The 16184-nt window shown below is 41.8% G+C and overlaps 1 protein-coding gene across 1 annotated transcript in view; it reads right to left on the bottom strand.

The window, feature by feature from the left end:
* The window catches only part of LOC139411121 (FA complementation group C), a 42350-nt gene extending 27143 nt beyond the window's left edge, over positions 1–15207 (bottom strand). Inside the window, exons 1-4 of the mRNA XM_071156991.1 lie at positions 15111–15207; positions 10949–11168; positions 6404–6491; positions 6212–6306 (exon numbers count right to left, since the gene is read on the bottom strand). Of these exons, the coding sequence (XP_071013092.1) occupies positions 6212–6306; positions 6404–6491; positions 10949–11128 (363 nt within the window). The 5' untranslated portion in view covers positions 11129–11168; positions 15111–15207. The remainder of the gene's footprint in view (positions 1–6211; positions 6307–6403; positions 6492–10948; positions 11169–15110) is intronic.
* Between the last annotated feature and the right edge of the window lie 977 nt (positions 15208–16184).

Raw genomic sequence — 16184 nt, 5'->3', positions numbered from 1 at the left:
GAAGTCGGAAGTTTACATACACTTAGGTTGGAGACATTAAAACTTGTTTTTCAACCACTCGACAACTTTCTTGTTACCAAACTATAGTTTTGGAAAGTCGGTTAGGACATCTACATTTTGCATGACAAGTAATTTTTCCAGCAATTGTTTACAGACAGATTATTTCACTTATAATCCACTGTAACACAATTCTAGTGGGTAAGAAGTTTACATACACTAAATTGACTGTGCCTCTAAACAGCATGGAAAATTCCATAAAATTGTGTCAAGGCTTTTGAAGCTTCTGATAGGCTAATTGACATCATTTGAGTCAATTGGAGGTGTACCTGTGGATGTATTTCAAGGCCTACCTTCAAACTCAACTCCTCTTTGCTTGACATCATGGGAAAATCTAAAGAAATTAGCCAAGAAAAGTCGACCTTCACAAGTCTGGTTCATCCTTGGGAGCAATTTCCAAACGCCTTAAGGTACCAAGTTCATCTGTACAATAGTACGCAAGTATAAATACCATGGGACCACGCAGCCGTCATACCGCTCAGGAAGGAGACGTGTTCTGTCTCCTTGAGTCCATTGGTGCAAAAAGTGCAAATCAATTCCAGAACAACAGCAAAGGACCTTGTGAAGATGCTGGAGGAAACTAAACATATATCGACATGACCTGAAAGGCCGCTCAGCAAGGAAGAAGCTACTGCTCCAAAACCACCATAAAAAAGCCAGACTATGGTTTGCAACTGCACATGGGGACAAGGATAGCACTTTTTGAAGAAATGTCCTCTGGTCTGATGAAACTGTTTGGCCATAATGCCATCGTTATGTTTGGAGGAAAAAGGGGGAGGCTTGCAAACCAAAGAACACCATCCCAACCGTGAAGCATGGGGGTGGCAGCATCATGTTGTGGGAGTGTTTTACTGCAGGAGGGACTGGTGCACTTCACAAAATAGATGGCATCATGAGGCTGGACAATTATGTGGATATATTGAAGCAGCACCTCAAAACATCAGTCAGAAAGTTAAAGCTTGGTCGCAAATGATCTTCCAATTGGACAATGACCCAAGCATACTTCCAAAGTTGTGGCAAAATGGCTTAACTTTATTGGGATAGGGGGCAGCATTGGGAAGTTTGGATGAAAAGCGTGCCCAGAGTAAATTGCCTGTTACTCAGGCCCAGAAGCTAGGATATGCTTATATTATAATATAAGATTTGGATAGAAAACACTAAAGTTTCCAAAACTGTTAAAATAATGTCTGTGAGTATAACAGAACTCATATGGCAGGCAAAAACCTGAGAAATCAAACCAGGAAGTGGGAAATCTGAGGTTTGAAGTTTTTTCAAGTGATTGCCTATCCAATATCCTGTGTCTATAGGGTCAGATTGCACTTCCTAAGGCTTCCAGTAGATGTGAACAGTCTTTAGAAGTTGTTTTAGGCTTGTATTGTGAAAGGGGATCGAATAAGAGCTGTTTCAACAAGTGGTCAGGCTGAAAGCCTTTAGTTTAGTCTTGCGCATGGGCGCGAGGTTCGTTCCTTTCTAATGACAACAGTATTGTCCGGTTGAAACATTATTGAATATTTATGATAAAAACACCCTAAGGATTGATTAGCAACATTCTACGAACTTTAATTGAACTTTTTTGACTTTTCGTCCGGACTTTGTGCACGCGCTTTGTGCATTTGGATTACTGGACTAAACGCGCAAACAAAAAGGAGGTATTTGGACATAAAGATGAACTTTATCGAACAAAACAAACATGGAGACCTGGGAGTGCCATCAGATGAAGATCAAAGGTAAGTGATTCATTTTAACTCTATTTCTGACTTGTGACACCTCTTGTTTGGCTGTATGGTTTTCTGTGGCTAGGCGCTGACAAAACATAATCGCACGGTGTGCTTCCGCCGTAAAGCCTTTTTGAAATCGGACACTGTGGCTGGATTAACAAGAAGTGTATCTTTAAAACGGTGTATAATACTTGTATGTTTGACAAATTTTAATTATGAGATGTGTTTGAATTAGGCGCCCTGCAATTTCACTAGCTGTTGGCGAGGTGGGACGCTCACGTCCCGAACGATCCCAGAGAGGTTAAGGACAACAAAGTCAAGGTAGTGGAGTGGCCATCACAAAGCCCTGACCTCAATCTTATAGAAAATTGGTGGGCAGAAATTAAAAAGCTTGTAAAAAGCGTGTGCGGCCTACAAACCTGACTCAGTTACACCAGCTCTGTCAGGAGGAATGAGCCAAAATTCACCCAATTTATTGTGGGACGCTTGTGGAAGGCTACCCAAAACGTTTGACCCAAGTTAAACAATTTAAAGGCAATGCTACCAAATACTAATTTAGTATGTAAACTTCTGACCCACTGGGAATGTAAAAGTTGAAATAAATAATTCTCTCTACTATTATTCTGACATTTCACATTCTTAAACTGTTTCATAAGTATTCAGACCCTTTACTCAGTGCTTTCTTGAAGCACCTTTGGCAGCAATTACAGCCTCATGCCTTCTTGGGTATGACGCTACAAGCTTGGCACACCTATATATGGGGAGTTTCTCCCATTCTTCTCCGTTTCTCCCATTCTTCTTTGCAGATGTTCGATTGGGTTCATGTCTGGGCTTTGGATGGGCCACTCAAGGACATTCAGGAGACTTTCCCGAACCCCGCCTGCGTTGTCTTGGCCGTGTGCTTAGGGTTGTTGTCCTGTTGGAAGGTGAGCCTTCGTCCCAGTCTGAGGTCCTGAGCGCTCTGGAGCAGGTTTTCATCAAGGATCTCTCTGTTCTTGGCTCCGTTCATCTTTCCCTCAATCCTGACTAGTCTCCCAGTCCCTGCCGCTGAAACACATCCCCACAGTATGATGCTGCCACCACCATGCTTCGCCGTAGTGATGGTGCCAGGTTTCCTCCAGACGCGACGCGTCAATCAATCTTGGTTTCATCAGACCAGAGAATCTTGTTTCTCATCGTCTGAGAGAGTCCTTTAGGTGCCTTTTGGCAAACTCCAAGCAGGCCGGAGTGGCTTCCTTCTGGCCACTCTACCATAAAGGCCAGATTGGTGGAGTGCTGCAGAGATGGTTGTCCTTCTGGAAGGTTCTCCCATCTCCACAGTGGAACTCTGGAGCTCTGTCAGAGTGACCATCAAGTTCTTGGTCACCTCTCTGACCAAGGTTTTTCTCCCCCGATTGCTCAGTTTGGTCAGGCAGTCAGCTCTAGGAAGAGTCTTGGTGGTTCCAAACTTCTTCCATTTAAGAATGGAGGCCACTGTGTTCTTGGGGACCTTCAATGCTGCAGACATTGTTTGGTACCCTCCCCAGATCTGTGCCTCAACACAATCCTGTCTTGGAGCTCTACGGACAATTCATTTGACATCAAGGTTTGTTTTTTTTCCTCTGAATTGCACTGTCAACTGTGGGACCTTATATAGTCAGGTGTGTGCCTTTCCAAATCATGTCCAATCAATTGAATTTACCACAGGTGGACTCCAATCATGTTGTAGAAACATCTCAAGGATGATCAATGGAAACAGGATGCACCTGAGCTCAATTTCGAGTCTCATAGGAAAGGGTCTGTATACTTATGTAAGTAAATAAGGTACTTTTTTTTTTTCAGTTAAGATGGGCAGTCTGTCCCCACCCGGAGCGTTGATGTCTCATCATGCAGAGGCTGTAGAGAAGCCAGATTTAGACATCTCATATCATTTAACAGTTCCATTTCACACCATGCTCTTCAATTAATTATAATTTACTGGTTTCTCGCAGTTATTTATCCTGGGAAAAGGTTGTGGTTTTGGGTGGTAAATCTCGGTAACCTGGTTCCTGCCATTCAACCCTAGCTCAGACACCCATACATACCCCACAAGACATGCCACCAGAGCAGACTCTTAGAAACACACAGTATTACATTGAGCCATGACTACATGGAACTCACTTCCACATCAAGTAACTCAAGCCAGCAGTGAAATCAGATATAAAAATTTAAAAAACACCTCACTGTGTTGAAACACACACCCTAACACACGCACTCTACACACAAACATTACAATATTGTAGTATAAATAAATGTAAGTATTACAAATAAATTGTATATTGTAAATGTGTAATAATAATAATAGAGTAAATATGTAATATTTTGTACAATATATTGTTGTGTTTTTGATAAAGGCTGTTGTTTTGTTGTGATGTAATTGTTTTAATCCTGTTTGGACCCCAGGAAGAGTAGCTGCTGCTGCCTTGGCTATTGAGGATCCTAATAAATACTAAATATCGCTTCCCCCTATTTCAGCTCATATGGAGACTCGAACTCAGGACCTCTGCCCCGAAAACACTGTCAGAGCTAGGAACATAAGCATTTCGCTACACCCTCAATAACATCTGCAAAATATGTGTACACAACCAATTACATTTGATTTGATATTTATCACAATGAAACGGATACATTTAAATTGAATTTTAAAGTTACATTTATGAATTCAATGAATCAATTTGTGCATAAAAATTCAAAGATATTGATTACAAATACAGTTTCTGTTGGCACTCAAATCACGCCATACAAAATACTCTTTGCTTTAAGAGAACTTACTATGGCTGTTAAAGTATACAGTACCAGTCAAAGGTTTAGACACACCTACTCATTCAAGGGTATTTCTTTATGTGTACTATTTTCTACATTGTAGAATAATAGTGAAGACATCAAAACTATGAAATAACACATTTGGAATCATGTAGTAATCAAAAAATTGTAAACATATCAAAATATATTTTATTTTTGAGATTCTTCAAAGTAGCCACCTTTTGCCTTGATGACAGGTTTGCACACGCTTGGCATTCTCTCAACCAGCTTAATGAGGTAGTCACCTGGAATGCTATTTAATTAACAGGTGTGCCTTGTTAAAACTGAATTTGTAGAATTTCTTTCATTCTTAATGCACTTGAGCCAATCAGTTGTGTTGTGACAAGGTAGGGGTGATATACAGAAGATGGTATTTTACCAAATAGGGCTAAGTTCATATTATGGCAAGAACAGCTCAAATAAGCAAAGAGAAACGACAGTCCACTATTACTTTAAGAGATGAAGGTCAGTCAATACGGAACATTTCAAGTGCAGTCGCAAAAACCATCAAGCGCTATGATGAAACTGGCTCTCATGAGGACCACCACAGGAAAGGAAGACCCAGAGATACCTCTGCTGCAGAGGATAGGTTCATTACAGTTACCATCCTCAGAAATTGCAGCCCAAATAAATGTTTTAACAGAGTTCAAATAACAAACATATCGCAACATCAACTGTTCAGAGGAGACTTTCGAATTGCTTCAAAGAAACCACTACTGAAGGACACCAATAAGAAGAAGATACTTTCTTGGGTCAAGAAACACAAGCAATGGTCAAAGACCGGTGGAAATCTGTCCTTTGGTCTGATGAGTCTATATTTGAGATTTTTGGTTCCAACCGCCATGTCTTTGTGAGACGCAGATTAGGTGAACGGATGATCTCCACATGTGTAGTTCCTACCGTGAGAAATGGAGGTGGTGGTGTGATGGTGCTTTACTGGTGAGACTCAGTGATTTATTTAGAATTCAAGGCACACTTAACCAGCATGGCTACCACAGCATTCTGCAGCTATACTCCATTCCATCTGGTTTGCGCTGAGTGGGACTATCGTTTGTTTATCAACAAGACAATGACTCAACCCACCTCCAGGCTATGTAAGGGCTATTTGACCAAGAAGGAGAGTGATGGAGTGCTGCATCAGATGACCTGGCCTCAATCACCCGACCTCAATCCAATTGAGATGGTTTTGGATGAGTTGGACCACGTTGGACCGCAAAGTGAAGGAAATGCAGCCTAAAAGTGCTCAGCATATGTGGGAACTCCTTTAAGATTGCTGGCAAAACATTCCAGGTGAAGCTGGTTGAGAGAATGCCAAAAATTGTGCAAAGCTGTCATTAAGGCAAAGGGTGGCTACTTTGAAGAATCTCAAATATATTTTGATTTGTTTAACAATTGTTTGGTTACTACATGATTCCATATGTGTTATTTTATAGTTTTGATGTCTTTGCTATTATTCTACAATGTAGAAAATAGTACAAATAAATAAAAACCATTGTAAGCTATGGAATCATAGACAAAGACACAGGTGTAAGTGCTAAACGTTTTTTTTTTTTTGTGCATACAAAAAGTGATTGATGAAGGGATAGAATGATTGATATATTGATAGATTATATTACCCGTATCCACTGGTTGGCCTTCCTCTCGACAGCGTTATGAGGTTCCTCTGAATACAGACTCCACAGACTCTGGAGCAGGAGTGAGCGGCTCTCAGCTGAACACAGGACACACAACAAAACACAAGACAACACATTAGGCAAGGCATCCATCCATCCATCCACCGAACCATACCCTATTGACAGTCCACTCACCATCCGCAGTGACATAGGGGTTCCAGCAGAGGCGGCCGAGGAACTGGCCTACGAAGGGAATAGTCCTCATGGTCTCTGTGGTGGAGCTCTGGAAACGCACAAAGCACGGACACTAACATACACTCCACACCAAAATGACTGGGCCAAACCAAGGCTGTGTCCCAAATGCCACCCTATTCCCTATGTAATGCACTACTTTTGACCAGGACCCATCTGTTCAAAAGTAGTGCATGGGATTAGGGTGCCATCTGGGACAATACCCTACAACTGACTGACTGACTGTATGTACTGTAGCATACACTACCATGTACTGTAGCATACACTACCGTTGAAAAGTTTGGGGTCACTTAGAAATGTCCTTGTATTTGAAAGAAAAGCACATTGTTTGCCCATTAAAATATCAAATTGATCAGAAATACAGTGTAGACATTGTTAATAATGTAAATTACTATTCTAGGTGGAAACGGCAAATATCTACCGAAACAGACGCCTCACAAGTCCACAACTGGCAGCTTCATTAAATAGTACTCGCAAAACACTAGTCTCAACGTCAACAGTGAAGAGGTACTCCGGGATGCTGGCCTTCTGGGCAGAGTTCCTCTGTCCGGTGGGCCAAACCAAGGCTGTCCCAAGAAGGCCAGCATCCCGGAGTCGTCTCTTCACTGTTGATGTTGAGACTAGTGTTTTGCTGGTACTATTTAATGAAGCTGCCAGTTGAGGACTTGTGAAGTGTCTGTTTCTCAAACTGGACACTAATGTACTTGTCCTCTTGCTCAGTTGTGCACCGGGGCCTCCCACTCCTCTTTCTATTCTGGTCAGAGCCAGTTTGCGCTGTTCTGTGAAGGGAGTAGTACACAGCCTTGTACGAGATCTTCACTTTCTTGGCAATTTCTCGCATAGAATAGCACACACAACTACCGTGTGTACTGTAGCACACACACAACTACCATGTGTACTGTAGCACACACACAACTACCGTGTGTACTGTAGCACACACAACTACCGTGTACACTGTAGCACACACAACTACCGTGTACTGTAGCACACACACACACACAACTACAGTGTGTACTGTAGCATATACAACTACAGTGTGTACTGTGTACTGTAGCATATACAGTACCATGACAGGGTTTCCCAAACAGATTGCCAGGACCCACTTGTGCAATCTTAAGTAACTAAAGTAAAAAAAACTAAAAACAAAGCATTCATAAGTTTAGTACAAGTTTGTTTTTCACATTTCACCCATAAACATTTCCTGGGTTTAATTTTCCCCCAGAGCGAGAACACATCATGTGTTGAGAAGTGTGAGAGATACACAAAACAGATGGGTGTGACGGGCCAGGTAGTTTGGGGTGTTGGGGCTTAGCTTTGCCCGCTTACAAACTGTACGCGAGTGTGTGAGTGTGTGTGCTTTTTTAAGCGAGCATCTGGTTGTGCGTGGAAGACTCTTCAGCTCACAGCAACAAGGGGCCATTTAAAAAATTTCTCTCCAGCCAATTAAAAATGGAGAGCTTGTAGCAGAACACTGTAGGGAATGGCAGCTAGTCGTTGCTAGCTTAATACTGACCAATGACACAACGGGTCTGTTCAGAAGGGTGTGACGCTACGGAATGTTCAGAAATCACTGATCTCTACCTGATTTGATTAGAGAAAGCAAGGTTACCAACCTATGATTACCCAAGGTAGAGAGGAAGGAAGGAAGCATGTATTTCTCCAGTCTTAAACAAAGTCCCTGATGTCATTCATTGGAACCTGGGGCGTTAACGATGTAGCATCTCTTAAAAATGTAGACCTAGCATCTTGTGTGTGACACAGCCAGGGCGGTACTGTTGTCGCATTTCTTTTCGATGGTCTCTCTATGCATCACTTCAACATGTGCTTGCCCTGCCAATGTACTGTACACTGGAACACACTCAAAGCGTCACACTCTTTTCAATCCTGTACATAACACATGGTCTCAGTTTAACATGACACGCCTGTGTGTGTGCGCGCGCGCACGCGCCCCTTGTATGACGCAACCCAGAAGGAATATTTATTTACAATAAGATCTTTATTACAGTTTGAGGCTATTGAAACATACCATACAGGCCTCAAAGAAAGAACGAGCCGTGGCAACAGAAAATAATTATCACCAATTACCAGAGCCAAATCAGCATCACGTTAGTGACTGGGCACACTAATACTGTCCCTCATAAAAAGCAGAGCTTTAGACATGCTGTATCTACTGTGCATACCCAGACATCTAGGAACAGAAGTGGCTGATTGCGTGGTGATCACAGGGAGTTTATGGGACCCTTTGTCTGTCCAACGATGTCATCAGGGCAAAGATATGACAAAGCAACGTCAATCCACCGATCTATAGTGCACTACTATGAGCCCTGGTTGAAAATGGTGCACTACTGTGTACAGGGAAATGGGGTGCATTTGAGACTCAACCCTTGCCTCCCTTGGACAGTACTGGAGACATTCATTCCCATGGAAGGTGTCAGTGGTATAGGTAAGTATCTAAGAGCTGCGTACTCCACGTATGCACACACTGTCACACACACACTGACACCAACTCACACTCACTCGTTCGCACATGCATGCACACACGCACACAGACTTGTGATGCTGACTCTTAAGTGAGTGTGTATGAGTGTATCCAGCAGGCCCCCACCAGCCAGAAGGAAAACCAAACACACATACAGCTCCTTGGGTCCTAACCCAAAGCAAATTAGGAAATGGATATTAATTGGAATATTTTTTTCATCCTCGAGGCGAAAGCCACAATAAAGTCTTCTAGTTATCAAAGAAGGCAACACTGATGCCGAGAAGTATTTTACTTAACCACTCTTTTATGAGCCCTCTGCCGGGAAAGGATTTCACTCCAATTAAGTTATCCTTCCCTCTCTCCTTCACACTCACTCACTCCCTCCCTCCCTCCCTCCCTCTCACATTGCAGATGCTCTCACCCTGGGGCTGACATAAAGTGGGGTTGAAATGATTGACCCCTTGATAAATGTGAGCAAATATTACTGTAGAAAATAAATAATTCAAATACCGTGCTGTATTGTATGCAAACATATATATATATATATATATATATTTTATAATAATACAATTGTTCAGAAAAAAAAAAAAAAAAAAACACTATTGACACCTATTTTCAATACCTCCTCTTCCGTGGATAACGGCAGCGAGCCTTTTTCTAAAATGTTTTCTGAGATTGGAGAGCACATTGGGAGGGATATTCGACCATTCCTCCATACAGACTCCTTCCACATCCTTGATGTCCTTTGTCTGTGCATTTGGACTGCCCTCTTCGATTCAAACCATAGGTTTTCAATGGGTTTCAACTCCACTCCAGAGATTGAGATGGCCATTGCAAAATGTTGATTTTGTGGCCAATTAATAATTCCTTTGTGGATTTTAATGTGTGCAAGATCCACATGCGGCCAAATTCCAGCCTCCTGACAGAAGCAACCAGGTGTTGGGCTAAAATGTCCTGGTACTGGGTAAAGTTCATGATGCCCTATACAAAGGCCACAGGACTAGTGGTAGCAAAACAGCCCCACATCAAAGATCCAGCACCATATTTCACAGTAGCTATGGAGTTCTTCTCTGCTTATGCATTCTCATTTCAACACCAAACCCATCACTGGTGTGCGTGGACAAAGAGCCCTATTTTCATGTCATTTGACCAAAGCAGAGAGAGAAAAGAGAGAGAGAAAATAGAGAGAGAGAGGGATAGAGAGAGAAATATATATATATATACAGAGAGAGAGAGACAGAAAATAGAAAGAGAAAATAGAAAGAAAAAAATATTGAAAAGATAGAAAGAGCATGATGGTTGGTTGGAAGGTACAGCCCCTCTAACACTGGATCCTCACAGAGTCACTCCCCCCTCTCCAAAATCTGGTACACTTGATGCAAGGATACATTAGGTTAGCGTTGGCAGTCCCCTGACAACTATTAGCTGGCTAACTCAACATTGCAGCACTGCCAACTAGTCACACAGACCAGCCAGTGTTAGAGAGGGAGACCTCAGGTGTGTGTGTGTGTGTGTGGGGGGGGGGGGGGGGGGGGGGGGGCTGATAATGTTTACAGTAGCATAGAGCTTCAACCGAGCTCTTAATGGATCAGCCTAATTGATGAACTGCACTAATTAACTGGATGAGCCTGGGTATTCTGTCAGTGAGTCTGTTCTTACACACAGTCCACAACTCTTCTAAACCTTTCAGAGTTGGTGCTGACCTGGGATCAGTTTTGCCTTTTAGATCACAATGAATGAGATTAAGTGGACAGAGGACGGGCATCTGATCCTAGATTAGCACTCTTATTCTGAGAAGCTTAAAACATACTCTATGAGTCCAGACACTACCCGTTCCTCTTCTCCTACCCATTCAATGGTTAGCAGATCTACAGGAACCTCTAGGTGTACAGTAGCTTAGCAATATGATCCACCTATCTGATACATTCAAATCTGCTAGCAGACAGGAGAAGGGGCCAGAAAAATGGGTGTTGGGTTGTTTGGGATGGGGCAGGGCACTGTCCACTTACCCGCATGTGTATGTCTGTGAGGAGGAGCTGGAGGAAGGCCCTGAGAGGGCCCAGGTGGAGGCAGGTGTCTCTCTGGGTGTCTGGGCTCTCAGTCTGGCCCCACTCCACTGCCTTTCCTAGCCAGAAGGCTACCTCCTGGGGCTTTAGGCCAGCCATGGATCCCGTCTGGGCCTGGGACATGGTGCTATTGGGGCTGGGGCCGCCTGTTGCAGAGCAGGGTCTATGGAAGACAAACAGACAGATATGACACACAGCTCAGGGAACACTATTCCTTGTGCTAGCAGGACAAGGGATCCAAAGTAGGGTTGCAAAATTCCCAACATTTTCAGGTTTTCCAGAAATCCCGTATGGAGGATTCTCGTACTTCCTACCAATTCCAGGAGTATTCTATCCTGGATTTCTGGAAAACCTGTGGATTTTGGGAAAGTTACCAGAATAGTGCAACCCTTCTCCAGAGGCATGGAGGGCTGAAGTAGAACAATAACATGTTCTGTGGGTGTTGCAAAGTGACAGAAGCAGTAAAAATCACAACAAGGCTCTTCAAACATATGGCCCATCTGGGACAAAGTGAATTTGTCCTCACCCTGTATTCCATTCGAGCAGCCAGAAGAAACAGACACACACAACACCAGGGTAGTGGTTTAAAGGACTCAGGCCTCAACATCCCAACCTCATCAAGGATGTAGAGAACAAGGCACTTTTTTAAAGTAGCCCAACTCTTTTTATTTAACTAGGCACGTCAGTTAAGAACAAATTCTTATTTACAATGACGGCCTAGGAACAGTGGGTTAACTGCCTTGTTCAGGGGCAGAACAACCTATTTTTACCTTGTCGGCTCAGCGATTCAATCCACCAACCTTTCGGGTACTGGCCCAACGCTCTAACCACTAGGCTACCTGTCGCCCCTGACTCTTAGGGCCGGTTTCACAGAAACAGATTAAACCTAGAAGTAAATTAAAAGCATGCTGTATGGAGAATCTCAGAACACGTGCTTGTATCACAGATGTAGGCCCATGTACCGTAAATGGCAAATACAGTTGAACTTACAGTAAGGAGGGGAGTGATGGGCCGTCTTAGACCGAAACCCCATCTCTCTCCATCTCTTCCTTGTCTCTCATCGAACCCTACTGAGAAATAAACAACACATTCTTCACCTTTTATGATGATGAGGATAAACTGGTGGGGGGTTGTGACGGTGTGTGTGTGTGTCAGGTGTGTATGTGCTTGTGTGTAGCCTGAGAACAGAGTGTGTGTGTCCGGAGCTGGCAGGCGTGTGTTAGTTGTTTTTAGCTATAATGACAGGTCTGTAAGGGACACCACGGGTTGTGTTTTACGACCACCTCGTTACACACCACTTGTTTAATGTCTTGCCATCATCTCTGCTGGAAAGCCCCTATGGCTCAGCGATGTGAATATATAATTACTTGTTTAAAAGAGAGAAAAAAAGCCCAACCAAATTAAGGACAAACGCCTCTTGTTGACCTGTGATGGGAGCACAGCTTTCAACGCACAAGAGATTGAGTATAGTGGTATGCCGCATACCCAACTGGCTCACACACACGCGCTTCGTCCAAAATGCATTTAGAGTGTGAAATAAGATGCGACTGAGTCAATATCGTTGTAAAATACTTTTTCGGAGATATGTTTGTGGACTTTGGGTAAAGGAAGGTTTTCTTAAATTGTTGACGTTATTTCAAAACAATAAAATATCAGTTCTCCAATAGGCTATACTGAGTCTTCCCCCATTTAGACAGCCTAGCATCATGCAGGTTCCATCAGGAGTTAGCCTAGACTAGGTTGATCGTCTGTAGTTTCCTTCTTATAGTTTCCTACCGTCAAATTATAACTGAGGGGGCGGCAAGTAGCCTAGCGGTTAAAAACGTTGGGCCAGTAACCAAAAGGTTGTTGGTTCGAATCCTGAGCTGGCAAAGTGGAACAATCTGCCATTCTGCCCTTGAGCAAGGCAGTTAACCCCCAACAACTGCCGTGGATGTCGAGTAAGGCAGCCCCATGCACCTCTCTGATTCAGAGAGGGTTGGGTTAAATGCAGGAGACACATTCAGTTGTGCAACTAAATAGGTATCCCCGTTACTTGATTATAAGTATTAGCTAATCTTGGACACCTAGAACCAAAATCTTGCGAATTTGCAACAGGCTTTTTTTTGTGTAGCAGTGGTTGATTTTTAAAAGTGTATTTATTTAGACTTTCTGTATTTTTTAAGTTCTTTATCTTGAAAACTTGATCAAAACATTTTGGGACTGTATGGACTAATGAAAACATTTTTAGTGGTTATTTTCTTTAAATGTTTTTATAATTCCAATTCAATTCATACTCAAAAAGCCCACACAGTCTAATTTCAATTCAGTAACTTGAAGATTTATAAAATTTGAATTTAATTAAAATGTAAATTCTCCACTTCTTGAGTGAATTCAAGAATTCAAATGTTGAATTAAATTGGAATGGACCCCAACCCTGGTCCCTGACAAAATAAGAAAATAATTTGTTACATTTTTTCAAGAAACTTAAACAATAAAAAAATATATATAATTGACACCCATTTGTGTTATGCAATGTGCATCTGTTCACAAAAATATGACAGGAACCATAGGCCAGAACATTAACTAAAGGGCCCTAAAATGCACAAAATAAATGTAGCTAATTCTTTTCATATTTAAACATAAATGCATCAGATGTTATTGCACAAAATGAGACCACCCTTAGCAGTTGTTAAGAGACATTATCTTCTTCTCTGGTCTGGTCACTCAGTAGTGTTTAGAAGAGAAGCAAACATTGGAGCCCACACTGTTCTTCTGTGCTCTATTACTGTTGGTGACATCACAGTAACTGCTTCTGCCAAACCAGATCTACTACGCTTTTTACATCTCACACACAATGCATTGGAATAAAACTTTTCAGGCTCCACATGATATAAAATACATCACTTTTCCAGCCACCCTTAATGGCAACTGAATATAAATTGTGTACTGTATGTTAGGAACATTTTCAATAGAGACTTTCTATAAAATTGCTTTATTAAAAGGTAACTAGAGAAGTAACTACCAAAAACCAGAGCCAGGTACATGGCTAAAACAAATGTTATGACATTAACATGGAATCATGTAAGCCCCTAAATTCCACACGAGCATACTGTTTTAACTGTGCTGTGACTGTTTTTACTGTACTCAGTGGTGGAAAAAGTACCCAATTGTCACACTTGAGTAAAAGTAAAGACACCGTCATAGAAAATGACTCAAGTAAAAGTCACCAAGCAAAATACTACTTGAGTAAAAGTCTAAAAGTATTTGGTTTTAAATATACTTAGGTATAAAAAGTCAATCTAATTGCTAAAATATACTTAAGTATCAAAAGTACAAGTATAAATCACTTCAAATTCCTTATTTTAAGCAAAGCAGACAGCCACATTTTCTAGTTTTTATTTATTTACAGATAGCGAGGGGCACACTCCAACACTCAGACAATTTACAAACGAAACGGGTTTAGTGAGTCCAACAGATCAGAGGCAGTAGGGATGACCAGGGATGTTCTCTTGATAAGTGTGTTAATTAGACCATTTTCCTGTCCTGCTAAGCATTCAAAATGTAATGAGAACTTTTGGTGTCAGGGAAATGCATGTAGTAAAAAGTACATAATTTGGTTTAGGAATGTAGTGAAGTAAAAGTAATCAAAAAATATAAACAGTAAAGTACAGACCCCTCAAAATACGACTTAAGTAGTACATTAAAGTATTTTTACCTAAGTACTTTACTCCATTACCTGTACTTCAATTGGAATGCAACACTTATGAGCCACCTCGAGATGTCAGTATTTCATGCTCTCGGGTTGAGACGTAAATATACACTCTCTCGTTTGATAAGACACCCAGAAAGTCCTCCTGCCGTTGACACACAAAACACACTCAACCAGACAGGACTCAACCTACATGAGTGATGTAGGTAGGAAATAAATGATGCAGGAATCAAAATAGTAACGTTACCACCACGTTTTTCTACTAGCTTGTTTGGCTAACGCGCTGTCACAAGCAAAGGCATAGCTAGCATAGCAATCAAAATTGTTTCAAATGTAGCTACATACTATCCTAAAATAAGCCGTCATAAAATGTGTATGTAGCTAATACACCATCAGCGACATTAAATTACCAACCTGTATGTTGTGTTCAAATTCACTATCAGAAAACGTTCTCCTTTGTAAAGTAACAACAGTGAACTTCCCTCTGCAGCGAAGCCGGATATGTCCGAATCCCATTGGCTGAGGTCCCACCGCGCCTTCTCAAACGTGGGCGGTCGCTCGCGCCTTAAGTTGGCTCTTTGTACGACTCTAGCTAGGATCAGTTGACCCTGCCCAAATCTAAAACTTTACCATTAGATGTTGAAATACAAAACCAACTTTAGGTCAGTATTTAGGGGCAACTTGTGATTTGACCAGTGCTCAATTTATTGGCATTAGAATAGATAAAGAAAGTAAAGTAATTTTGGTGTGTATGGTAATAAATTGCATAAGGCCAACACTTGAATTTAAGTGAAATTAGTTCAACTACACTATAACTTGCTGACAGCAAATAGGTAGCAAGGATAATTATTTGCACTTTTTTATATACTGCTGTATATATATTGCCCCCTTCTTACAGTTGGTTCCACTTTGAACCATTGGGTGGCACTATGCAAAGGAAAAACCCTGTTGTTACTCACTGCTTGTAGAAGCATGAGAAAAGGAACATGTCAGTTGGAGGCTGGGGGAGAGTATGCTTCATTGACACCAGGTTAGGGCCCCCAATTTTCTATTGTTATGTTAGTCACTGGCCGTCACTTAATTAGCTATGTCAGCTATCAATATTTAGATTGGTATTTAGTCTAGCCAGCTATCTAAACTTGTAGCAATCATGGCCGAATACCGACCGGGCACGCAGGGCAGATGTCATATTAGCATGGTATAAGTCATTACAAAATGGGTAGAATTGTAGGAAATTTTCTTTAAAACGGCAAACATTTTTCTTCACCCCATGGCAAACATGGGTAGTATTGCAGGAAATTAGCTGTACAGCTGCATCATGTTTCTCGCAGCCCCATGGCAAAATGTGTAGAATTGCAGAAAACTTGCTTTAAAACGGCAACATTATTCTACGCCCCATGGCAAAACTTTAATTTCTGTCCACTGTCAACAGGGGTGCCACTTAAATGTTTTGCCGTGAGATGGGGGGTCCCCCAACCAAATTTCACT

This window comes from Oncorhynchus clarkii, chromosome 6, assembly GCF_045791955.1.
Source record: "Oncorhynchus clarkii lewisi isolate Uvic-CL-2024 chromosome 6, UVic_Ocla_1.0, whole genome shotgun sequence".
Lineage (NCBI taxonomy): Eukaryota > Metazoa > Chordata > Actinopteri > Salmoniformes > Salmonidae > Oncorhynchus > Oncorhynchus clarkii.
Note: the sequence above shows the minus strand (reverse complement) of the source record. Positions and strands in the feature narration are given on the sequence as shown.